Genomic DNA, 27,952 nt, shown 5'->3' with positions numbered 1-27,952 from the left:
ATGACATGCATGCAGTAGGGTCACAGTATAATGTTTATTTTACCTATTGCTTTCTCTACCCCCAATTTTCTTGCTCCATGATATTGTCGCTGCTCACAACCCCCTCACTCGATGTTCACTTACATAATCCTGACCACCTGTACCGCCAGTTTGGTCACTCTCCATGGGAATTGTGCCACTCACTTCTTGCACCCTAGGCAGCTGACTTTCCTTCCCATATCCCTAGTTCCAGCTTTGGCTCCTCCTATATTATCAATTTTTCTGTGTTTGTCTTTTGATATTATCTACAGCCCAAAAATATCTTAAAACATTACAGATACATTTTCAGCATTGGGTAGGAATGTTTTGCTGTGTGTTTGTGCATATTCTCTTTTTAGCTTGCTCCTAGTGCAAACACCTCTCCAAAGTTACAGGACATTGCAGACTCCCAACACTAAAATATGGTCCTTTATTATATCAGAGGTTATTTGTGTGCTACCAGTGTGGTGCAGATTACTTAGAATGGCTAGTGACCAGAGGTTAATACTACTACTGTGCTTGTGTTTTTTTGTGTGAAAACCCTTAAAAAAATGTTTAGCAGCCCAGGACAATGCCATTGATGTGATGGTATATCCATTTTGTGCTCTATATATATAGGCTTCCTTAATTACAAGCACAATCCAGTTGGCTAACCTTTGGATGCTTTTGAAGCTGGCAGACCCTTTTTAACTTCTAACTGCTGTAATTACAGAGGATCTTAGAATATATTGTTATAGTTATTCTCCATAGAAATCTCTCAGGCTCCTCAATGACTAGCAGGCAAGTTAAATTACCCACGTCCTTCCGCAGCTGAAAAGGTTAACAGATCTATTTCCCTATTTAGGAGTTGGTTTAACACTTTATTTAACAGCTGGCACAGCATGCTTTAGGCTAATGCCACATGTTGCGTATGGCGCATATTTTCTGCAAGCCAAAAAATGTTTGCCGAGAATATGCTCCATACGTTTAAAACTCCCCCTTAAAGGACAAGGAAAGGTTAATATAAATTAAAAGTAATAAAGGCATTCTTTTTAAGTACTTACTGCATATCTAAATTCCCAGATCCCTGCTTGCTTCTCTGAGATATGGTGCTGGCAGCCTACAGCAGTGTGAAGACTACAGTGACATCACTGAAATCTCTCTCCCCTTCCTGTAGGCTGTGTGACTGAGTAAATATTTGATTAGGTGAGCCAAAAGTGTGGCATTTTTACAAAACAATAGGAGGACTATAGGGCAGTATGCTTTTTAAATTTTGACTTGCATTCTCCTTTAACTGTGCCTGCACCCGAATGAATTGAATACACTTGGGTGCAGGCACATGTAGCCGATATCCGCATAAAAACGCAAGAATATGCGCCATACACCTCTGAATTCATTAAAGATGCTGAGTTCAGCCTAAGGGCAAGGGCTGATGAATCGGTAATTTGCTTCTCTCAGCCCTACGCTTTTCTGCCTGGCTGAGTGAAGCGGATCAGCTTCCGTACGCCGCTCTGTATGTGTGCACTATAATTTATGGCAACAGCCAGAGTGTGCGCATACAGAGTGGTACAGATTGGCGGTCGCCCTGGAAAACATTCACTTTCGCTGCCTTTGTGGCAGGAGGCTCCTATTGAGATGTTTGTATTGGGCTTCCCAATTCTCTGCACTTCTGTTGGCCATCAATATTTCCTAGTCTGAATACTTGGTTGGTAAACTGTCTAGCAGATGATGTCATCTACAACCACTGTGTTGCCTCCCGTGTTCAGTAACTTGGATGTTCTTGTTCATTAATTTGTGATTCCATTCCTGTAGAAAATTCAATTATGTAACTTATACAGTATATTCTTTACTACTTCAATTTTTGGATAGGCATCAGACTGCTGATTTGGAAATATATTAACTAACTTGCATATGATTTGTAGAAATTGAGCTGTCACTTCTTGAGAGTGGCTTTGAGTTCCTGACAGTATGAAAACTTTTCAGGTATTGATATATTCTGATGTCTCTTCTTTGAACTTGGCTATTAAAAATACCAGAACTTTTAAAAAACACCCTGGGGGTGGCAGAGAGATTGAATGGGAGGCAAACAAATTGAATGTCCCCTTTTTGTGTGACAAACCTAAGAAATCTTTAATGATGCTGGGTGACTGGAATACGTAGATATGCATCCTGGAGATCTATGGTCACAGTTCAGGTTTCAGAAAGTAGCACCTGCATGATTGTTGACAAAAAATTCTGCTGAAGGATTCTTTGAATTGACATAATGAAGAGTTTGCAGTCTTTAGTAGAATTCTATCAAATAATTAGATTCTACTATGGAGCATACCCAATGTTCTAAAATGTATGGCACATACTCTTGGGGGATGGGGTAGCTAAATCTCATAATAATTTAGATCCCTTGTCTCCACGAATTGTACATTTCTTCTTTTTAGTCTTCACAAATCATTATCCTACTTTAAATGCACAGGTTCAAATCTACTGGCCTGTTATTCTTTTGGTCACTAAAAAAATGATTATTATGTGCAAGAGTGCACCCCTTAGTGCCTTCTGACGCTGCTGTTTCCACAGAGCTTTTTTTTTCTTTTTTAATAAGGGAATCCCATTGGGGCAGTTCTATAGACTTCGAAGGAACTGTAGTACAGATGGAGCTTTTCTTCAGCAAGCCTGTCTCTTACGCAATAGATTTTTAGATCATGGGTATACCATGAGATCTCTCTCAACAGCTTTCATTAAGGCCCTCCGAATGGAGAGGGTGTCTTTACTTGCTGATAAGGTCACTGATAGTGATAAAAAGGACGAGCGATGTTGCACCTATTTTTGTAACTACCTATAGCAATCAGTTTTATAGAATTAGAAAGGTGATAGACAATTTAATACCTGTTTTATATAATGATCCACAACTAGAACAGATCTTACAAGGGGGCTGTAGGTTTGTGGCACGGAAAGCTCCCACTTTGGGCAATGTTCTCTCTCCCACTTTGTGGAGATCACAACCTACTAAACCCACTTGGTTGGCTACAAAAGGTACATACATCTGTGGCGCACGTAGATGTATCACTTGTACGTATGTGAAACGGTCCACCACTTTCCAGAGTTCGGTTACGGGCAGATCTTTTGATATACGTGTTTATGCAAATTGCAGTACACAGTATGTTGTATACCTGTTAACCTGTTTAAGTTGTAAAATTCAGTATGTTGGCTGTACAATCCTTTAATCCTACAATTCTTTAAAAAGTAGGATGCGAGAGCACATCAGACACATTGTTTCAAAGAGTAGTAACAGTCCTATTGCAAGGCACTTTACACAATGTTGCGAGGCTGATCCTTCCTTTTTACAGATTCAAGTTATTGACAGGGTTTTCCCTGATGAAAGAGGTTCAAATATGCATGATAGACTGTTGTGTCTTGAGGTGAAATGGATCTTTATTTTGGGCACTCGGCATCCTACTGGTTTGAATTCTGTTTTTGATATCAGTTGCTATCTTTGACATAATTAACCTGAAATTTAATGACCTTATTCATTGTTTCTTACTTTAATCATTTTGTTAATTTTATTAAGGTCATCGCTGTGGGGTATTATGACTTTTATCTCATGTGCTTATATATTATTGATTCTATTTTACTGTGTAACTTTGTGTGGCTTGCTACATTGTACTTGATTGTATCGAATTTTCTCCAACTGTTTAAGAGTTAAATGGGCGGTACTGATGTCCTGCTCATCATCGTTATGTCACTATTTAAATGTTTTCTTGCTTGTGTTTGTTATGCCTATGATTAAGTGTATATTTACACGAAACGCGTCAGGCGTATTGTTTTTAAATGGAGTAATAAAAATCGAGTTTTAAGCAAGCCGCTGTGTCCGGTGCATTTGGAGCTTTTTTGCATATGCGTAATAATGGGATTGAAGTGTTCGTAAATAACACTTCGACCCCATTATTAAAAAAGAAAAAAAAAGCTCTGCGCAAACAGCAGCGTCAGAAGGCACAGCTCAGCCCTTAAAGAATAAGTAAACCTTTTTTTTTTTCTATGGGTAAAATTACTCTAAACAGCCCCCAGAATTACTTACCTTTGTCCCAGCATTCTCTCTGACCTGTTTCCTCAGTCAGAAGGTATTCTTTATCATTGCTTCCTTGTGCAGAGTGAAGCCCCACCCCCACTTCCTGTTCAGGTCTCTCATAAAAAAAAAAGGCTAATGCACAGACTGGCTCCTGCTGCCTCCAGGCATGCGCAGAAGGTGCAAAAAATTTGAACGTTTTCAGTAATAGGGCTATGTTATGAAAAGGTACCTGGAGAAGGGGGGTGGAGGCAAAGAAGTGCAATGAGCTATAGTAGAGCTCCAGTCAGCCACTGGTGTTCTTGAGATCAACTAGATACATTTATTAGGATATTTGCATTGCATAATTCAATCTACAGTATACGCTTCTGTGAAATAATGTATTTTTTCAAATAATTTATATTATATAAACTACTGAACTACTTAAGAGATCAATCAGCACAACATGGTAATTACATCTAATCTTTTATGTCTTACAAGACACATGTATTTTAGTGGGAATTCTAATCCGAAAATATGTTAAAACTTTGCAATGTAGACTGAACATAAGTTATGATTATGGGACACTCATCATATACATGTATAAACATGGTTTAGCGTGGTTAAATTTTTTCAGCTTTTTGGGTTTCTTTTTCTTCAAGCCACCAGGTTGTCATTTCTCCTTTCCCCTGAAAAGAAAAATCAAAAATGTATTTACAAACAGTGTGCTAACTTAGGGTGATCATTTCAGATTCGGTATTTGTTAACGCGGGATATTTTTTGGTGCTAGTCTATACAAATAAACAACTACACATATATATATATGACCTTTTAATTTTTAAATGCCCACTTTATCTCCCATATTTTCCTCATAAAGCTTTACACCATTGATTAAAATATTTCCAAGCTTTATTAATATGGGAGTTTTTACAAGGCAAACTGTGGTGTATGTAAAGCAAATTTGTGTTTTGCATTAGCATTGATAGGGGTTACCAGTTCATTTGGAAACTTGGGGGCTTGTCTAATAAATGCATGTTACTGGGCTACATTGATTGCATTTAAAATATGAGACAATAGGTGTGTCGCTGGATTTTCTAAACATGCCCCAGAATTTTTAGGTGATCTGCTACCCCCATGCTAACATCATGTTTTTGCACTAGGTCTAGTAACCTATAGCAACTCGCTGCATGGTGACTGATTATTATGGCTTATTAGACATGCTACAGACAGTATGTATACAGTAAATTTACTTTCTTTGCATAGATGTCGTAGGGCCTGTACAATAAATACCGTATATACTCGAGTATAAGCCGATCCGAATATAAGCCGAGGTACCTAATTTTTCCAGAAAACTGGAAAAACTTATTGACTCAAGTATAAGCCTAGGGTGGGAAATGCAGCAGCTACTGCTAAGTTTTAAAAATCAAAATAAATACCAATAAAATTACATGAAATGAGGCATCAGTGGGGTATATGTTTTTCAATATTTATTTCAAAGAAAAACAGTAAACTAGCTCTGTAAGCGGAGAAGAGGGTCAACAAAAACAATATGAGTACTACCCCACGCTCATTGCACATTGGCAAACTGGCAGCAGACCCGGTCCCAGAGGGATGTAAGGGGAAATAAGTATTGCTAGTGGGAGCCTAGGCCAGGGCACTGGAGGGACTGGTTGCACACAAAGGAGAGAGGGTGCTAGTCTAGAGGGACCCATGGCACCCGACTCGAGTATTAGCCGAGGGTGACTTTTTCAGCACATTTTGGGTGCTGAAAAACTAGGCTTATACTCGAGTATATACAGTAAGAGGCATAAGAGCTGCCGACCAAATTACATTGCTTAATTCACAAGACACAGGAATATAACCATTTTTAAATAATCTGGCAGATACCCCCCCACTTCCATAATGAACTAGCACTCCCAGTTATTTTTCTAGCAGGCCTTTAAACATAGCGAATCTAGTCAAGGGCTGTACTGCTGGAGGCCTGCAGTCTAAATGTGTCCCTTCAAAAGAATTTTGTGGCTCCTAATTAAGTCCTCCATAAACTTTGTATGACATCATATTTGAATGTAGGCCAGCCCTTGAACATGCGATATGTAAAATAATAATTGACCCAATAAATGTAAAAAGTTGAAAAATACTGGTCTAGTCCTTTAGGGTGTCTAACAATGTCATTACCAAATCTCATATTTACCCAAGTCATCCACAATTTCTCTCTAAATTCTCCAGGTTAGTTAACGTTTATAAAAAAAATTGTTAAGGGATACCTTTACGTTTAAGGCTCCACGGCATGTAAGGATGTAGCCACCAATTTTTTGGAGCAGTTCAGCTGCACTGGAACTACACTGGATTTTTAAAGCTGATAAAAAAATATTGAGAAATGTTGGCATTAACATAAATATGGAGTAAACTTTGTTTAGAGGTCACAGCACTCTGGAAAAAACATGTCATAACATTTATTTCAATGGAAAAAGGTGACATAATGTAAAACAGTAGGACAAGGTGAACCAAATGTATAAAGTTTGCATCTTCTAAGTAGATGTAATAAATAGGACTTTTTCCCAACATGTTGTTATGATATCATTGCCCACCTGCAGTAAGGGGGCTGGATTGCTGAACTATTCACATGTTAGAGGTGCAAATTATCATTCAGAAATTACATATTATGTTACCCATAAGCTTAATAGGAAGATGTGTTTTAAAGGTGAATTACATAGCCACTTTTTAATTTAGTGTTATGTCTTTATATTGTTACCTTCACTTGTAGACTCCATTCTGGAAGCTGTGTTGACTGTGTCTCCAAATAAACAGTAGCGGGGCATTTTAGTTCCAACCACTCCAGAAACCACAGGACCTTACAAACAAAATATACATAATTGTTGTAATAGCCATTTTTATGTTGTATAAGGAGCCTACATGTTTTGCAGTTTAGTAGGCTAGCAATTCTATGGCAGAACTACACTTAATTGGCAGAAGGATCGAGGACTGAAATAGGAGTAATTTCAGGCCCAGCTAGTAAGAATTTTCAGCCTGTAGGGAGTAAAGAAATAAGGATGTTCTAAAGCTGTTTATTTAGTTGCATGTATTTTACTGCATTATGGACAGTATAATCAAAGGATCATTTAAATTATAGATAAACTGGAATAAATAATATTGAAAGAGAAGAGTTGTAGACTATAGTTGAGAGGGTTGACAGGGCCTTTGGTCACAATGAGAAGGAACTGAAAAGATATACAGTATAATAACTACACAAAATTGAAAGTTAATAAATCTGAATTGAAATTGATAAGCTATAGGGAAAAAAGAAACACAAAACACTGAATGCCTGTTAGAAACAAATTCTAAACTAATAATTAAATTATCGGCCCCCTCTCTTCTTAATCCCTGCTTGTGATTGCTCTTAAATTTAAGGGTTTTTTTATTCTAAGACCAGGGTCTGTCATTTTACTAAATATTTTATATGTAAGTGGAATTGTCCTATATCAAATACAAAATCTGATTTGGCTATCAATCACAGAAACCATGTTCTCTAGTGATGTGCGGGTTGAGAAATCCTCGACCTGCTCTCAACCCTAACCTGCCTGCTCCCAACCTGAACCCTTCCTCACTTGGCTTCTTCCATCTATTTATAGACCTGCAACCACCCTCCCTCGCAATTACATCACAAATGGGGCACAGGTCTATAAATAGAGGGAAGGGGCCCCACAATGGTATCTATAAATTAGAGAGCTGGAAGAGGAAGCCGGCAATGTTAGGTCATGGGCGGGGAAGAGCTCAACCCAAACCCACCCATGACCTGCAATTGTTGTGCCGAGGACAGCTTGAACCCGCCCGACCTGCAGGTTATGTTCTCCTAAAGATCATCAACACATCTTACCTGAGTGTATCCCTGCTCGAATTTGCAGATTTCTATCTGGTATATGTGGAATCTTAAAACTGTGACAGACAGATACAAGATCTAAGGCCATGCTAGCAATTTCAGCCACGTGTTTAATTCCATTTTCTTTAGGTACCCCTGATACAACCATATCTGAAAAAAACAATGTTATTCTGTTATATTAATTCAATTCCATCTGGAAACATAGATAATTGAATATGTCATTTTGAACTTGGCTGAAAAAATAGAGCTCATTTACTAAAATGGGTGCAAACTTGCAATTTTTATTGTCTGTAGCTACCAGGTCTTTTCTTTAACTTTCTAACTTGTAGACAGTTGGAAATGAAGTGCTAATTGATTGCCTTTGGCACCAGCACTTGTGCAAGGACATATGTTGGTAAGTTAGCCCAAGTATATATCAGTGTAGCTAGAACACTCTTCCTATCTGTTCATGGTCTATTGACCTAGATACTAGAAATCTGTCTAGGTCTAGGATATGTATTCTTCTGTGCTTATCACAGCTGTTGGATTGTAGTGGTTTCATTCTGGTACATGTAAACAGATCAAACAAGCAATAGGAGTTGGACATCAAGACAGAGATCAAATTTTCATAAAATCCAAGGGGTTAGTGTCTGGAAATTAAGCAAATAGTATACAGTTCATACAGTATGCTAAAGTATATATATAGTTTATATACTATGTTGCTTATTGGGGATCTTTCATGCACTGACTGAGTGTAAATATTTTACCACCTCATTAGATTAATGGTAAATATAATCACCTAGGCCAGAGCTAGTTTTACAAGTAGGAGGTGTGTTCTGATTTGTAAAATGATAACTTACATGCATCTCCAATGGTTTCAACTTTATAAACATCGTAATTATCTATAATATCATCAAAGATTGTATACAGCTTGTTTAGAAAGTCCACTACTTGATATGGTGTGCTGGCACTAGAGATGGAAGTGAAACCAACAATATCACTATAAAAAGACAAAACAGAACAGTTTAAAATGGAATTCATGGACAGTGACCGACACATTGGCATATAAAGCAGATATTACATGAAGCTAAATATAAAATATAAATAGTAGCATGTTTATTGATATGGTTACCAAGAAACTTGATCTGATCTACTTTTGTGCATAAGCTATTATTCACCTTGACCTTTGTGTGGTCGGTCTTATTTGTGTATGGGTTAAGAATAGCAGATTCAGGAACAGGCACTTTGACCTGGCATGACAGTTTGTCTAAAATGCCAGTGACAGCTGGTCTAAATAACTAAACTGGGGTTTACGGGGATAGCAGTAGGGTTTTTCAACAGCTCATATTACAACAAAAGCAATCCAAGTTAGTGGGGACTGATGATGATTTTTCCACACTCCAATATAGGAGTGCCCTCAAAGAGCTAATACTGCTGTGGCCAACCAAAAATAGGTCAACAAATGTCTATTTTCAGGACTATTCCTGGTTTCCATGCCTTTAAAATATTTCAATATCCACCTCTCAATGAATAGCAGAAATAGACAAATGCTCTACAAATGGCTTGGGTGGTAATCTGTTGCACAGCAAATTATTTCTGCTGCATGGGCTTGCTAAGAGGAATGCCCCTGCATTAGAGAAGCAATGTGGTTCTCTGTGCTTTACATTTACAGTCTATCAAGCTGGGGGATACCAACCAAGATCAGATTGTAGCACTGGGAAGGGTATCATGATAGAAATGAGAACATCATCTAAGATACTCACCATGCAGCATTTTAAGACCCTCAGTAGATTGAGAAATGGCCAATTCTCTTCAACAATAACTGCACTGTAATAACTGGCACCTATTATGCCTGCCCCAACCTGCACCAAACTGCACCAATGTAGCTTGCTGCTCAATAGAGCAAGAAAAAAATTAATTGTGTGTGTGGTCCCTAGATCTATATCTGTGATGAGCAGTCATTTCCTATCCTGTATTCTGTTGTAGGAAGGCTATTATAAGTATAACAGTTATTAATCTCGTCATTTACACAACTGAACAGTAAAGGAGATCTTGAATCTGATAGCCTCTAGTTACAGTAATACATAAACATTGGGTTATGGTGTGTCAAAAGGCACAGAAAATTTTGCCCCATAGCTACATAACCCCTTAAGCCTAGTTTACTTTTTTAGTACTTTCCTACTTGTGTTGCTGTATAGACGTATCTTACAACACAGACATAGAGATATAACCTATACATTATTAGCAGCAAATCTTTTCAGACAGTGATTACCACATAGAGGTTCATGCCAAAAACTTGCCTGAAAAAGACAGTGGCATTAGCATAGCTCTGGGCTTCACACATAAGGCCTTGACGTAAATCATCAGCTACAGGCTTAGGTAGCATACCTGGCAATGTGAGTACAAAGAAAGACAATACTGTTAAAATTAACACAATACTTGAACTAAGTCTTGTCTTTAGGGTGAAGACATACAGAGCTACTGGATAGCAGGTACTTGTAACAGCTAAACAGAAAATACCTTGCCATAGACAATACTGAGAATTACCTCTGCTACAACACACATAGAGACAATTATCAGTAAATGCTCAGCATTGTCTATTACTGTAGCCGTGACAAGTAGCTACTAGTAGCTTTGTGTGTCTTCACCCTTACTCAGCTGAAAACACTTTGAAATACTGCACCCCAATATCAGTACATCAGTAGAAATCAGGCCATTTATTTTGGCCATCAAATAGAATATCCTGCAATATGCTTCTTGAAATAAGAAAAAAAGTACTGCAAAATTCCTGAAAAGGTAAAACATACTTACAGTATTATTAGCATTAACACAGGCAATTTGGCATAATAACTAAATTTCCTCTAAATGGCAGATACTTAATCCAAAAAGTTAAAGTTGTGTTGATAATAACACTATACACGTTTCAGGGTAAATCTGCCAAAAAAATAGACTAAAGGTGGCCATACACGGACCGATTTTTTACTTACAAACGACCGATTCCCGAACGATCCGATGCTATCGTTAAGTTATCGTATAGTTGGTGGTGTACGAACGATCGTCGGCCCACTAAACGAGCCGACATTATCGTCCCCAAAATCGATCGGCCAGGTTTAAAAATTTTGGTCGTTTAACGATAAAATCTGCCAGTTGGTGTGAGTGTCAGACATTTGTCTTTCAACGATTGTTCTCTGCGCATGTCACGATTGCCAGCAACGACATCGATCGTACGTAGATGTACGATCGTAGGTATTTTACGATAATGATGCGACAAAATCTTTCCCGAATTATCGTTGCCCGTGGATGGCATATCGTATGGGAACTCGATCGCCATACGATCGTTTGTCGATATAATCGTTCATCGCACAACGAGCGAAATCGCCTCGTGTATGGCCACCTTAATACTTATTCAATAAAAATTAATCCTGATCCATATTTTTTTAAACAGAAAGACATGCCCCAGAAATTTATAAGAACTCCATCTCTGCTATTTCTACAAATCAAATTACTGGTCTATACACCATTACTAACAGATGTGCAGACAGACTAATCTTCTTTCACGTCAACACAGTGATTAAAGTACTCAAGTGTTCTTCTGATCACTTGAGACAACATTTCATTGGCAACCATTATGTTGCTACTTGGTATTACCTACTACACTATAAGCGGAGATTGAATTTGTTCACTTTAAACTCTGCTACTATACTAGAGCAAATTGGATCTGTAGAGCAAAGTTATCTGTAGTGGAGATCTCAAGGCAGACATATTAATAGGCCTACATTATTATTACATGGGTGTTTAGCCCAGTAGGTTTTTTAGACTGTTTTCATTTTAATCACAAGGTATTACTGTTTTTTAATGTGGAAAAGGAGAACCTTGTTAAACTCCTCAGTGACTTATCCTTATATTTTATAACAGGGTGTACATTCAGGGTCGGACCCAGACCCAATACCCATGGCCGCTCCCCCACTTACCTGGGGGTGTATGTGAGCAGCAGGGGCCCCTGGGGGTGGTGTGGGGGACACCTGGGGTGGCAGTTTTGGTGGGCACTGCACATCCCAGTCTGACCCTGCGTACATTATTGAGTGTTTGATACACAAGAGCAATGAATATCCTGTAAATGATATCCTTATAAACAGTGCTTAGTGATGTCATCAGTTATAATCAGTGCTTAATGATGTCATTTCTGTCACATGATTTACTAAAACTTGTGTACTATAAAAAATGTAACACAAGTCTCTAAAACTTGTGTTTTATAATGCATAATCTACCCCTATTGTAAAATATAAGGATATTAGAAGTCACCTTGGAGTTCCATGACCTGTAAAACAGAAACAACAGGTGGTGCATTAGTATATAAATGGATTTTAGTGATGTCATCAGTTATAATTAGTGCTTTGGAATTTTTGTCAAAAGGTCTGCAACCGTGTCTTTTTATACAGTCATAAAAGTATTCTAATATCCTTGTATACCCTAAACATTGATAAATATTTCAGTGAATGTAATGGATGGATGAGTTGCCACTTTATGCCATTTTATGACAAATTCCCTGGCCTGTTTCACAGTGAAAGACGGGGAAATTATCAGTGTGCATTCCCTGGCCCCTTAGCAACTAGGGAATTTGTATTGAACAACCCCCTCCCTTTTGTATGTCTGTAGCCAATTTGTCCACATCAGCAGTTTCATTGTACTTATATATTTTGCTTATCCTTGGACTTCTCCAAGAAACCTTTATTTTGTGTTTCACTGTGAAGGCAATAAAATAAAATAATTTATCAGTTGGTGAAAGTTAGAATTCACTGTTTGATAAATATGCTTTTAAAAATGTCATAAGAATAAATAGAAAGAAGGTTATTCATGAAACTTCTTTTGCCAAAATATCCACCTTTGCACATTACTAGGTTGTTTTAAGTGTTATGAGTTAATTTAAGCCTGCTAGGAATTAATTTGCATCTTTTGTTCTTTGGCTTAAATTTAAATTTTCTTAAAAAAGATACTAATCTGCTTTTGTACACAAGAGATTCATTATTTGCACTCATAAAGGACCATGCAAGGAAAAAAAATAGTATAATTCATTCTAAAAATGAAATACTTTGGGGCACATTTACCAATCCATGAACGTCCGAAAAGCGTCCGAATGCGTTTTTTTCGTAATGATCGGTACTTTGCGACTTTTTCGCGAATTGTCGCAACTTTTTCGAGCTCTCAATACGAAAGTTGCGACAATTCGCGAAAGTCGTAATGGCTATGAAAAAGTCGCGACAGTTCATGAAAGTTATAATGGCAATGAAAAAGTCGCGACAATTCTCGAAAGTCATAATGGCAATGAAAAAGTCGCGACAATTCACGAAATTTGTAATGGCTATAAAAAAGTTGCGACAAGTCGTACCGGTTACGAAAAAGTCGCGACAATTTACGGGAAAGTCGTAACGGCGATGAAAAAATCGCAAAAAATACGAAAAAGTCGCAAAATGTTCGTTTTCCAATCCGAATTTTTCGGATTCGTGGATTAGTAAATCAGCCCCTTTATATCAGTGGTTGACAATCTTTTTTTAGTTCAAGCACATTACTCATTATACCACAGTACCAAAATTATTATCATTATTATTTTTCACCGCAGATCTCACCATATCTGACATTCATATCAGTACTAGCATCTAATTCAAGGAATGCAAGATGCTTGCTTGTATATACATAACTCTGATGTAAATCTCAACTATTTACTTATTGTAATGTTTTTTTTAAAGGGTCCATATATGTGGTGTAACTGCTGAATGAACCCTTTTGTATTTTAATGTTACATTCTACTACATTACCGCTTCCCCTTTTCCCTTCTGCACTCAGAAATAAAGAATGTTTAAAAACATATTACTTACTGTACAGTAAACGGTCAGTCTTTTGTTTTTCTTGCAAAAGATCTTGAGTCCTTTCTGCAACTACGGCTTCCAGGTGCTTGCTGTATTTTTCCATCTGTGTAGTGGTAATAATACATACTGTTTAGAAGTAATATGTTTACAAGTGCAAAACTGCATAATTCTCTGCTTGCTTACGTGCTATTGCTTGCGCCATTGTGCCTTTAACCTGCTAAGCCTGTTTTGATAAATCAGTCATAAGTGCATGCAAGGTGCTAAGTACAATAAGATTTACAATAAAAATAGCAATCTTTTTGTTGGCGGGTCATTATCCTGCCAAACAGTGGTTTTGGCTGCAGTGTTTAAAGAATCAGAATAGAATGGCTAATAATAATAATATCAAAAAGTAGTATTGCCAAACAATCTTTATAAGTTTTGCACTGTTGTGAAGGAATTTCTCCTGCCTCTGTAAAGCCAACTAAACTTACCAAGTTCATCATCATGTCCACTGGGCTGACTTTATGAGGATTCATTCTTTCCAGGGTCTTCCTTATGTGCTCAAATGATGGTCTTAACAGGGGATTATGAGCCCAACATTTCTTAACTAGCTAAATAAAACAAGAAAATGGAAAGTGGAAAACTATACTGTTTTTTTACATACTGTATATACTCGAGTATAAGCCTAGTTTTTGAGCACCCAAAATGAGCTGAAAAAGTCACCCTCGGCTTATACTGGAGTCGGGTGCCATGGGTCCCTCCAGACTAGCACCCTCTGTCCTTTGTGTGCAAATTAGGCCACCCACAACCAGACCCTCCAGTGTCTGTTGTTTTTGTTGACCCTCTTCTCCACTTACAGAGCTAGTTTACTGTTTTTCTTTCGAATAAATATTTAAAAACATATACCCCACTGATGCCTCAATTTATGTAATTTTATTGGTATTTATTTTGATTATTGAAACTTAGCAGTAGCGGCTGCATTTCCCACCCTAGGCTTATACTCGAGTTGATACATTTTTCCAATTTTCTTAGGTAAAATTAGGCTTATATTTGGATCGGCTTATACTCGAGTATATACGGTATTCTAAAATTTACATTTTTTGAGTTTTTTTGATCTCATAAACTCTACAAATTCGAGATATTCAAGTTTTTTATTCAAATGGGTTTTCCTTATTAATAAATAAGTGGCTAATATTTTTTATCCTAATAAAATAAAACGTAATTCTAAGCAACTTTACAATATACATTCATTACAAATTAGTAATGGTTTTTACTGGCTGGAGGTGCCTGGCCCTTGCAGGTAACAACCAGGAGTTCAGCAAATGCTGCTTTCTATAGCAATTACATTGACAACTTTTAAAGCACTATACATTTTGAATAAATTCATATTGGAAAGTTGCTTAGAATTATGTTTTGTTTTCTTTTATTAGGAAAAAAGTTATTTTTTGGGTTGACATGTCCTTTAAAATATTTAGTTACAAAAAGCATATCTTTCTCATTTTCAAACTTCTATATATGAAGAGATACGCATTTTTAATGATCATATCTTGGTAAATGTTTTTTACTTTCTGATGCCTGCACCATTTATATCATTAGGTGCAGGATATATCAGTAGATTATTTCTCTTTTAGATTTGTTAATTCTGTTAATTCTGTTTTATTGCAAATGTTACATGACTATTACAATATTGGATACATTGATTTACAAATTATGGATGGTAGCACCCACCACATTGTAAACTTTTAATCATATAACAATATATGGCAGTTGTTACATACTGGCTGGCCCAGTGGCACTACAACAGGTATTTACTGGGTCATTGGCTCAGCACATGACTTGCTAACCAGTAATGCTCCTAGCACACTTGATGATTGGAATAGCTCCCAGCACATTTATTCTATCTCTTTTTCCCTTTCTCCGCTATATTTATATTTTAAACTCTTTATGGGCCCTTATGGACGTCCTCTCCCTATCTGCTACATTTTATATATAAATCCCTTGTCAGCCCTAGTGCCTACTTATCCCTAAGGGCTAGCATGTTTTCGTTATAGCCTTCCTGGTTATCCTGTTGTCTGTATCTACTTGGTAGGTTCCTCTTGCAGAATGAAAACCTGCTGTATAAAGACTCTTTTGTGACAAGATTAAAAGGGAACCATCATTTCAAACTGTTTGATAACAGAATTGCACATGCATTCAGTGATGCTATATGGAAAACATTATAAGACTCTTTTTATTCTGGTGCTAATTCTGCCTTGCAAGCCATTATTTTTCTTCTTTTCGTGACTCTGCAGGTAACTAAGTTCATATTCTTGGTGGGTCTTTTCTTTAGAATTTTTACCACATTACATTCAGCTTCCAAGACTGTATGAAAGCATCAGCAGCTATCATGTCACCAGACAGACCATGCTTGTAATGTTTACATTTTGAATACATTTCTATACACAACTATACCGAGTTGTATATCTGGCTACAATAATAGAAGTTACTTGTTGTGCATTTATATAAACTGTATTTTCTGAAAGGTCTAAATATTGCATCCCTACTAAATACAAATTAAAAGCTTCCTACAAGAATATTCAGCATAGTTTATGTAGAAAATAAACAAACCATGGGCTACTTTGTCACATATGAGCAGCTTTTCTGTTACTCAAGGCATGCAAAGTCACTGGTTGATTTCTTTTAAGGCCATGTACCACGGGGAGATTAGTCACCCTGGTATCTGAGGTTAAGCTGTACCAGGGTAGGGATTGATATGGGTATTGAAACATCCCCCATAATGGATATTAAACTCTCGGCCTAATTTACCAGTATGAAATTTTAATGACTATATTTATATAATCATTAATAATGAAAACACTTATGTTTGAACTGAAAACACACATTCTTATGCTGTTTTATTTAGGGTTACCTAGAATTTTCCATTTTCTATGTACTGTATAAAAACTATTGAGACTTGTTTAAATGCTTCTAGGTTGACTATTTGCTCTGTATACACAAAATCTCAAGGTAAACAAAACATTTTAGTGTAATTCTGTGCTTACTCAATTTCTAGGTATGTGATTTTTTAAAAGCATAGGAAAACAAATGCATTCACTGTAGCATGGGGATAAACATAACATGCAAATACAGCTGACTTACAAGAGAATCATCAGACAGGTAAGACATTATGATATCATTACTATAGTATTCTCTTTTATTAGACAGAATGTAAGCTTTGGCGTTACTGACCAAGGTATCAACTGGTACACTGCTTTAATGTACAGAACCCAACAAAGCTAAATGAGTACAGTTTTGAGAATTACATGCAAAGGTAAAATTATCCTGGAGTAAGTCAGTAATTAATTTGGCTAACTCTATTTCTTGCTACGAATAACCATATGTAGTAAATTGTTTTGAGACCCCATCTCCTTCATTTAATTAAAAAAGCTCCACCATCAATTAATCTGTAACAGATAGAACAGACCTCAGAATAGTCAGCCTGGTTTGGACAGTCATGGTCAGCTTTGCCAGCGCTAAGGTCTGGAATACGTGGTCTCCATGAAGCATCTTTCATGTATATAGCTCCCTTTTACATGGAATATAAGAAGAAATGTATATTAAAAATAGTACATTGTAAGAATGAGAGGTGTTAAGGAAATGTTAAAGGGATTCTGTCATGATTTTATGGTGTACCTTTTATTTCTAAATTACGCTGTTTACATAGCAGATAATTCACTTTACCATTTAAAGTTTGATACTTGAACCAACAAATGTATTTTTTATTGTAATATTGGTGAGTAGGCAGCCATCAGTGCCATCAGTGCATTTTGCCTTAGTTTGAGCTTTCAGAAGGAGCCAACGCTACACATCAGAACTGCTTTCAGATAACCTATTGTCTCTCCTATTCCCATGTAACTGAAGGAGTCCCAAGCTGGACTTGTCAGGGAGCTGCTATCTTGCTACCTTCACGTTGTTCTGCTAATCGGCTAATCGGGGGAGAAAGGGAGGGGGGTGATATTCCAACTTGCAGTACAGCAGTAAAGTGTGATTGGAGTGTATCAGAGGACTGGTCACATGGCTGTGGCACCTGTGAAATTTCAAAATTAATTATTAAAAAATCTTTGCGCTTTTAAAAAATGGATTTCAATGCAGGATTCTGCTGGAGAAGCTCTATTAACTGATGCTTTTTGGAAAAAGCATGTTTTCCCATGACAGTAAAGTAATGGGTTAATTAGTTAGGATCTTTAAACACAGATTGCGCAATTATGGGATGAAGTATATCATCATAAAATTGGAGGATCACAAGTATCTGCATACCACTGCACAGTAGTGGCAAAGAGATACCAAAATATAACTGTAAAATTATACCTTAAACTGTTTCAGACTTACGGGGAATGGGTCACATCTGCTGGCAATTTCAACAAGGATAATGGCATAGCTGAAAAAAAACAAAGGCATCAAGTCAGATAAGTTGGTTTTTGCAGCATTCCTCCAAATTACTGAGACCTCTAATAGATATAGTACATTATAGCTCAACATTCATGGAACCTTTCTAAAAAGTTACATTTGTAATAGTTGCTATAACTAGCCAGAAATGAGCACTGGAAGGTTTTTAGAATGGAACAGATCTGCAAATACATTTTATGTACCTGTAAACATCAGCTGATGCTGTTGGCATGACCCATTTGCTGTCACTATTCATGACTTCTGGAGGACAGTAAATGTTTGCAGGCTTTTTCTCCATTATTTCCTTAAATTCATCCCTTCTGTAAACCATCAAACCATAATCTGAAAGTAGGCAATAAAATTATGTAAAGCCATTTTGCAATTATGACAGCATATACACTGTACCACAGAACTACAAACAGTCCTTATCTGGAAGATACCATCAACATCACAAAGCCCTTCAACACTTGATAGAGAGCTATGGTTGTCAGGGATATTTCATAATGCTCTGTTGCTAATCTTAGTCATCGCCAAGGCCTCGGCACTACCAAAATTATCATTAGAAATGTAACTGCTTTTTTATATTTTAGTTTTATGATATTCTATATTGCCCTTTGCAGTCAAATTTGAATCAGCTTCATCTTAGGTTTGCAAGAAAATACTTTGGGCTCTCGTTCTTTGTAAATAAAGTAAATTAGTAAACTAGTACAGAAGAATGAGAGAGGGGTAGTTTAATTTTTTAAAGAAATAGCACCAACTGCCAAGTAAGATGTTTAATGAGTCTGCTCTGGCTTAGAAGTAAGGCTGGCTTCTAGTTTCAGAAACACTGTTCAAGAAGAGGGGGAGAAATGTGACATAGTAGTTATAGTTAACATACTGGTGATTTCAGCCATAGGGAGAGAACCAGAAAAAAATGCAGAATCATTTCCCTTTTGTGCTCATTTTTTATATTTCTATAAAGATATTAGTGACACAGCATAGATTCAGAAATGTATATTATGCAAGCTGTTCTTGACCTTTTCTATTAATTCACCCTGCAGTATTATTTATTGTTCACTTACATAAGCCCCCATAAGGTACTGCCCCTCATGAAAACAGTTGTTCTAAATGCAGGTATTTAGCACCCTCTGTTGATTTTCGATACCCAGAGTTTAAATTATTTTTCTGAAGTTTTATTTGTGGATTTTCATTATGTCATTATGTTGTGACCTCATGCATATTCTTTTCACCAATTTAGCATAAGCATGCTACTGCCACATTACTTAGTTCTTATAGTGCAGCACTTTTGAGCCTATGTATTTTGGAAGTACAGTCACATAAATATCCAATAAGAATTCTGCTAAGCATGCTGGAAGGACTTGATAGCTTGGACTTTCTGTGACTAGATAGACCATGACTGTTAAGGTCGAGAATATTATCTGCACATAGGTATTTGAACATTGGGTAACACAACTTGGTTACTGTATTATACAAAAAGCTCTGTAGGCTACTGTTTATGGTCCCCTCAGTTCTGGAGGTCTACCAGGGTTAGAAGATATAGTCACAACAGCATGAGAAGTAGGTGGTCTTAAGCTCAGGCAGTGCCTGATAAAAACATATTTAGATCTATAGCATTTACAACTTCCAACATCTCCTGACTGCCTTTATCTATTTTAGCAGATATGGTTATTGTACTGCATAAAAAAAATTCTAATCTGCAAACTTGAGCTTTGGCTATTATTGCCATTCCCATTACTTGTATTAAAAATGAGTATGAAAAATGATTAGGTATTTCCAGTGGTACAAAACATAAATACCAGAAATTTTGCAAACCCATCGATCATCAATAATGCAGTTGCGTGAAGTTAATCTCCCATGATAGATTTTGTGCTGATGAAGATATGCCATACCACGAGCAATGTCTGTAGCAAATGATAATCTATAAAAACATAAAACAGAATTATGGTTATCAAATATTTAGAAAAAGCCTAACACATGCTGCTACAAAGCTCAAAAAGCCATGTTCTCAGAGTTTCTAAGAAAAAACAGACATTCTCAACATCCATGTAATTCTGAGCTGCAGCCTACGCTGGAAAATGTAAGAGTGACAGTTTAAAAAATAGACAAAATTCCCCCCCCCCCCAAATAAAAATCACCTGTGAAACCAACAGGTGCAGAAATTCATACATAGAAGCCTTAAATGTTTACTTCAAGAACTCTGGGATTTTCCGTGCAAACCAGATGTTCAACATTTTTGCATTCATCTTAGTGTAATTAGTGTAAAAGAAAACTGTAGTGCAGTGTGCAAAGTATAATTTCAACACAGTTGCCATGTTTTTTACCCAGATTCATTCATTCTTACAATTCCAGCAGCATTAAATCTCTAAAGAGGTGATGTGCCTGATGCAATTGCAGCTGATGCTTTAAAATAAGTGCACTTGAGCGTGCGCTTTGAAACTTATCAACGCAGTTGTGCTGAAAAGTCCATATTGTGTCATTACTAATGCTTGAAATCAAAATGATGTTGGCACACAATTCTTAATGCTTATGGGTGCTGTATCTATTGGCAAAGGGCACCATTAGAGCCCTGGAACAACCCCATTAATGAATGACAAAAATTCACTCAACGGCTATACCAAAAACTGAAAAAGAGATCTGTATTAAGATTCTTAAGAATATTAAGATTAAACACTAAGCTCACCTAAATCCCCAGTTTAAAGGGATATCATCATTGAAAAGGACATCAGCAAGGCTTCCCTTGGGGCAATATTCTGTAATTATGAAAATGTTCCCCTCCACAGATCCTCCAATAAATTTACATATATTTGGATGGTCCAGCTTTCTGCAGATTCAAAAAGGTATAGTTACAATATCTTTCTAAAAACAATACATAAAAACAAAGCCCTGTAAAAAAAACCCAATCCTTCAGATTTGTTACCAAAACTGTCAAATCAAGTGCTGGCTGACAACAGATTAGCAGACCATTATCCACTGACACACATGTTAAGAAAGCAATCTTTTGTTTGTGTGTTATTTCAAATGCTCTAAATCTTGATGACATTTATTGATGACAATATGCATACTGACCAATGCATACTTGGGCATATTTATTATGGACACAAGAATACTTGCAGAGACTCGTGACCCTGGAAATATTGCTGGGGACTCTGTGTCAAAAATACTTGGATAGTTGTGTTTTATGTTGCTGGGGCCACTGTGTCATTAAATGGTCAAGTCACTGTCTCATGAAATGCTGGGGCCAATGTGTATTGTTACACATTACAGAAAACTATGTACAATCATTTAGAAGTGGATGGTCTCAGAAGTGGGCATAACTAAAATTGGTTACACCCACTTCTATATAATATTTAGCCACATAGGGTAAGAAATGGTTCTCTATGTTGCTGACCAAATTACTTGCTTACCTGACATGCTGAACTTCTTTTCTAACTGTTTTAGAAATGGTAAAGTTTTTCTTATATATTCTTTTAACAGCTACAATTCTTCCATCACTGCATTAAAAGCACAAATGAAAATAAGATTTTTAGGTTCTTTTGGTTTACAAAAATACAAAATGTGTGGATCCTGTTCATGGCAGCAGCTACTTTTACGCCACACGTAGCATATGGTGTATATTTTCGTCACCGTGCGCTCCTACCTGTGCCTGCACCCGAATGAATGAAATACGCTTGTGTGCAGGCACATGCAACTCATATCTCGCCTTTTTATGCGGATATCGGCTACATGTGCCTGCACCTGAACGTATTCAGTTCATTCAGGTACAGGCACAGGTAGGAGTGTATAGAGCGTATTTTCGGCAAGTGTTTTTCAGCTTGCCGAAAATATGCGCCATACGCATTGTGTGGCATTAACATAAAATAGTCTCTAGCCTAAAACTTACACAAGAATATTGAGATAGTCTGATTATCATTTAATGGGCCAAAATCAGTTTAGTGAGAAAAGTTATCTATCTGGTTTATCACGTGACAACTTCTGGACAAGATTTAATTCAAGAAGGAAAAACTTTTTTCTAAATTCAGTTTCAGTTTTCCTATAGACTTCATGTAATAGTTTTTCTGAAATGAATTCCATCTCAAAAAGAATCTTGTGCATCATTTTTATGTGGTAAACCTTTTTTCACTGAACCTTTACAAGGTGTCTGTAATGCTTTAATTTAATCTGTGAAGCTTAATAATAATCAAGGTGTTCAATATAAAAGTGTCAGGTGAAGCTTCTGTATCAGTACACTCTAGGAATGTTAGTCAGTTAGGGTTCAGCTATAAAGAGCAGTCCTCAGCTCCAACATAGGAGTGGCAGGAGGTATCTCTCCCAGATGATATTGCCTGTAGTGTAGAGATCACAGTGGATAGGAAATCAGGATAGAGAATTCCTAATTCTAAACCACTATGGTGTCTCACAGAGGTAAAGTGAGATTCCTGCCAAGTCTGTCCTTAGGGGAGTGTCAGTCTGTATTATGCTCAACATTTGATATTGCCTGTACCACTTGCCTTAGTGAAACTGCAGTGATTAAACCCTGTGGATGTTAAAAACATCCTTTCTTCCCTTGCAAAAATCTGTCTCCTTCTGTCTGTTTTTCTCTGTATTGCTGCAAGAGAGGTGTAATTGCACAATCCTCTCACCTTCCTCCACTTTCACCCATTCTGGGTGCAAGAGTCCAGTGTGACCCATGTTCTACTGGTATTAGTCTGGAAAGGCACAAATAGAGGTTGCACTTACTATATGCCTGTCTGCATGAAGTTGTCTGTAGATGAACCACATATAAATACAGTATTGGCAAACATTTCAGGTCGATGGCCAGGCTGTGAGTTCTGATTACATTTCAAACTAATTGTACTGCCAAGTCCGCAATGGAATGTGCCACCTATGGTATAGAGGAGGAAAGAAATGAATTGTCTCTATTATTTTTGGACACACGTGACCTTGAGTTACACATTTTGCTGCTGTCTCTGATACAAATGACTAATAAAGTACCTGGTAAATCTTTCACAGTAAGAATCCAACTTTCATCCCAAAGCATCTTCTGCTTCTGATACTGAAACCACTTCAGAACAATGGAAATATCAACTGTTACTCAGGGTGATTACTCTTGGGGGCAGATTTATCAAACATACAGATTTAAATTTTTTTTAAGGTTTAGAGTTTTTTTTTAGATAAGTTTTAACGCTATACATAGTGAGAATAGAGCATATAACATTTTAGAAAGTAAAAATATCAGGTATACAAACAATTTCAGAGGGTTCTGTGGTTATGGCATTTTTTTGGGCACTATTACTTTTTTCTTATTTACCATTGTTAATTTGTGGAAACTAAGAGATTCATCTGCACAGATCACAGGTAAAGGCATGCATGCAATGCAGCACTTTGAATTGGTACAAATGGCTGTACTCTGTACTTCATATAGGGGTGGGGCAAAGGTTTATATGTTCATGCAAGAGTATATTTGTGCAGTATAACATCTCATGAGAGATCTATAAAATGTATATGGAGGTAACCAATTAAAGGTTATGTTCCATAACAATGACATTGGATTTCCATATTCAAAAATAAATCATTAGGGTTGAGTAGACCACCTCACACGTATGTTGGATTTACCTGGCTTCATCTTTAAAACAAAGTGGGTGAATTTAGCCTATAGGATAAACCCATATAAATGGGATTTTATTGGAGCTCTTTGTTGTTAGTTCCCAGATTTTCATGTTGAAAATGTATTGCAGGGAAGGCAGCATCCTGTGTGCAGCAACCAGGAAGGAGCTACAGTTGCCAAAATGAGTATGGAGCAACTCAGAAATGTTTTGTGTCAGGGAATTTGAAATCTGTTCAGTTCTCTAATGGCATGTGTGCCTTATTGAAGAAACAAACCAGTGTAGCATGATGGGGAGGGCATCATCCAGAGCACTGTTACTAGTAAAGCGTAGGCAAGTACAACATAACAAGACACTCAGTATTGTGCTAAACAATGCCAGCATAGTGTGTATAGCAAAACTGTTGTGCTGCAAGATGGAAAGCTACTGCTTTCACATAAAAGTCTGGGTCTGTAGCAGTATCAGGGCAGGTTGGTGCCTTGACAGGAAATTTTCATAAGCTGTAACCAAGGCAGCTCTGCCAGTTAAGTGCAGATCTGTAATAGTAAGGCTTATTCGCTGTAACAGGGAAGGTTGGTGTACTGTGCCAAGAATGCCTGGTTATGTGTCAGAGAGACAGCTGATATGTTGTGACAGGTTTGCCTGGTGTGTTGACAAGGATGGCTGTTATGCTGTAAAAAGAAATCCTGCTATGGCAGGGAAGGCTGAAGTGCTGCAAATGGTATGTTGAGGTGCTCTGCAGGCAAGGCTAATGTGCTGAGACAGGCAAGGCTGGTGTTATGAACTGATGTGCTGCTGTGAAATGGTAGGCTCGGGTGCTGTCATAGGAAAGACAGGTGCTGTGACAATGAAGGCTGATGTGCTGCGACAAGGACAGCCAATGTGCTGTGTCAGGATAGGCCGATGTACTGTGTCAAGTAAGGCTGATATAGTGTGACAGGGAATACTGATGTACAAGGAAGGCTGATGTTCTAGGTCAGGAAAGACTGGTTATACAGTATGTAAGGAACAGCTTATGTTCTGTGAAAGGAACGCCTGATGTGCTGTAATAGAAGGCTGATGTGCTGTAATAGAAGGCTGATGTGCTGTAATAGAAGGCTGATACGCTTTGACAAGGAAGTCTGACAGGCCTATGAAATGATGGAGAGAGCTGTGACAGGAGGGGCTGGAGTCATGTGATATCCTATGATAAGGAAGGCTGGCACTGCACTGAGTTAACTTTGCATCTTTTTTGCTTTTATGCCATAATAAAACATGATCCTTATTACCTAAGTGCAGAGAAGAAAAGCATACATTTTATTTTAAGAGTGACAATCTAAGACAATATCAGTATGCCTTGTGTTTATATATCTGCTTTACAAGATTTATTATACCTCTGCATATATTTACAAAGATTTGCATATATTTATACTATACTACTTTGTTATATATTTTTGACAATTAATTATTAAATATTGGAGCTTGAGATACTGAACAAATTCTTACATTTACTGAAACAAAAAATGTTGATAAATTAAAATACACTGAATAAATACCACAAGTGCCAATATAAAGCCACTGCAGAATAAAGCCAGGGGCAGGACAATAGCAATCTTAATGGATGATGGCATTGGGCAGGGACCACAGTCAGCAGGGCACAAGGCACAGTTTTCCTCGGGGCTACAGATGCCATCTCCGCACACTGCAAAGAAGGACAAAGATCTCAAATACTGGTAATGCCATAAATTAAACTTTAGCAGATTCAGAATGAAGTGGGATGTATGGTTGTTGTAGATTTGCTGTGTAAGTTAAGGATGCATGAAATCAAGAATTTATTTAGGAATTCAGCCGCAAATGAAAAGTGCCTGTTATTACCCTATTACTACTATTCACTTATGTGTTTCAGGCCTAAAAAGCTCTCACACTCTATTTCAGGTAAATAGGAGAAAACTATAAAATACACCAGGCAAAAAAGCAACCGTTGCTGTTCACCTAAAACTATTCATACAAGGGCCAGTATTGGCTGATGACTTAGCCGCTCCAGATCCATCAGATTACTGGGCATTTTTTTAAAACAATACATATCTCTTAATCACTGATGTGAAAAATATATATTTATACACAATCAGCAATTATTCAAGGCATGGTGGCAGTAGAGGCAGACTATTGCATAATTGGAGTTCAAATAAAATTTTAATTCTGGCATTTTGTGTAGTGGGGATCTAAAGAGAATCAGTAGATGCAATCTATCGCTGATTTCTTTTTTTGTGGTTACTATAATAAAAATTGTCAATAAGGTGGAGTAGAAAACAGTATGGTTTGGATTTTGCTTGAAGCTAAACACTTTCTTTTAATTTCTCTGAATGTAGTTATTCGGCAAAGAGCAGGAATACTAAAGTTAACCAACCAGAAAATAGAGGAAGGGGGGCATACTTGCAGATTTTAGTATTCAAAATACATAAAGAAGTGCAGGGGAAATTTTATGCCAAGGTTCGGCTGCAGAACAGGATTTTGACACTATGACAGACAGCCATTGAGCAAAGATATACATGTGGTTCAAATGAATGAATCTTTGTCTTTACCACTAGGTGGCACTGCATGCATGCATACTGCTTAGATTCTGAGGCCAGAGAGAAAGTGGAGCTGACTGAAAGGCAGTATCAAATCTAGACCTAGTGGGAATGGAGCCAACCTCATAAGCAGCATAAAGTCCACATTTCTTCTTCTGCAGCCAGTAGTGCAAGGTGCGACTCCTTCGTAACTCAGAGCATCAGAGCATAATTTAAACTCGGCTCAGAGCTGCATTTCTCCTATGCTATAGCTGAACTAAAAGAAAAAAATATGTATACAAAAAGGTATATAATGTATACATAAATTTTCAGTTGAAATAATTTACCAGGGCTTTTCAAATGTAATAATTATTTTATATACTATCAGCTCCCCTTAATTTACCGTAGCCTGCAATTGAAATCATTTCTGGAGGGAGGCAGTGAGCATCTGGTATTTGACTGTGCTTTTAGAGGCTAAGCTTTAATGAGCAGGGCCCTCATTAAAGCTTCTTGTATCTGGCAGCATTTGTATGTAATTTGTATGCTGATGTGTACACACTTCTACTGTGCAGCACTGCAGAATATAATGGCGCTTTAGCCATGTTCATAATAATAATTAGCAGGGATGAGCTTAAAATTCACAAAACACATTGAAGTCAATACAGTTTTTACGTGTGAAAAAATTTTACGTGCAACTTTTTTTTTCTCACTCCAAATGCATTAAAGTTAATGGGCTTTTTTCTTTCTCCAAATGCATTAAAGTTAATGGGCTTTTTTCTTTCTCCAAATGCATTAAAGTTAATGGGCTTTTTTCTTTCTCCAAATGCATTAAAGACAATGGGCATTTTTTTGCGGCAACTTTTTTGTCTCTGCCACGTTTTTTCTTTTTTTTACAGCAGTTTCCTGAAAAAATTAGCCAATGGGAAAATGCAAAATTTCACTACGAATTCATGCCTGCCGAAAAAAATTCGCTCATTGCTAATAATTAGCTTATCTTAAGCAGACAACAGGCCAGTCAGATTTGTTATGGCAGTGGTGATTGATTATAACAGTTAGCTAGGTACAATACCTGTGCTGCTTATAACAGTGGACTTTGCCTCTAAAGCAGCCTGAAAATGACCAACTTTGATGTGAGCAATCAAAGACGTCACACCCAGGTGGACCAATACAACCTGAAATTACACAGATATAGTATAATTAATAGTTAAAGACAAAGAATGCAATGAACTGCTCATAAAGATCTTCATAAAACTGTCAGGACTTGCTAAGAGTTTGGCGGTCTTAAGGAGTGATAATCCTAAGGATGGGGTTTTGTCATAATTGCATAGTTGTAAATCACCGCAGCAGCCATTTGTAAAGTTATTGCCCTGTGAATAGTCACATTCGTAAATATAGAAATCATGCACCAAAGTCTTCATGTTTGCCATTATAATGGTGCAATCTTAGTATACTAGGGTTTTTTTTGTTACAGTATGTTCCTGGAATGAAAATATTGCACCCAGCACACCTTACAGGCAGGAAGCCTTACCTTGCTAGTCCAGTTGAGCTGGCTCATTTTCCCTGCCTGAGAGACTGTGTGAGTTACAATCTTGCCATCATCTGGGATCCAAGGTCCGCAGATTCCACGCTGAGTCTGCAATGGAATACAGATTGGTTATATGTTTGTATGTTCCAGCTGTGCTCTT

General features: G+C 37.2%; 1 protein-coding gene across 1 annotated transcript; it reads right to left on the bottom strand.

The window, feature by feature from the left end:
• Positions 1–4,353: 4,353 nt before the first annotated feature.
• On the bottom strand, positions 4,354–27,912 carry LOC101732477 (atrial natriuretic peptide receptor 2; the record flags this gene model as incomplete). The annotated part of the gene is made up of 19 exons (XM_031901330.1): positions 4,354–4,719; positions 6,295–6,386; positions 6,783–6,881; positions 7,905–8,057; positions 8,747–8,886; positions 10,187–10,274; positions 13,760–13,853; positions 14,224–14,343; positions 17,196–17,297; positions 18,101–18,149; positions 18,361–18,499; positions 19,954–20,075; positions 20,838–20,978; positions 21,562–21,648; positions 22,874–23,018; positions 23,129–23,198; positions 25,275–25,420; positions 27,337–27,439; positions 27,796–27,912. Coding segments are annotated over 19 exons (2,073 nt in total), but the record flags the coding sequence as incomplete, so codon positions are not given.
• Positions 27,913–27,952: the final 40 nt, after the last annotated feature.

Source organism: Xenopus tropicalis, chromosome 4, assembly GCF_000004195.4.
Source record: "Xenopus tropicalis strain Nigerian chromosome 4, UCB_Xtro_10.0, whole genome shotgun sequence".
Lineage (NCBI taxonomy): Eukaryota > Metazoa > Chordata > Amphibia > Anura > Pipidae > Xenopus > Xenopus tropicalis.
This window is presented reverse-complemented; position numbering and strand designations above follow the sequence as displayed.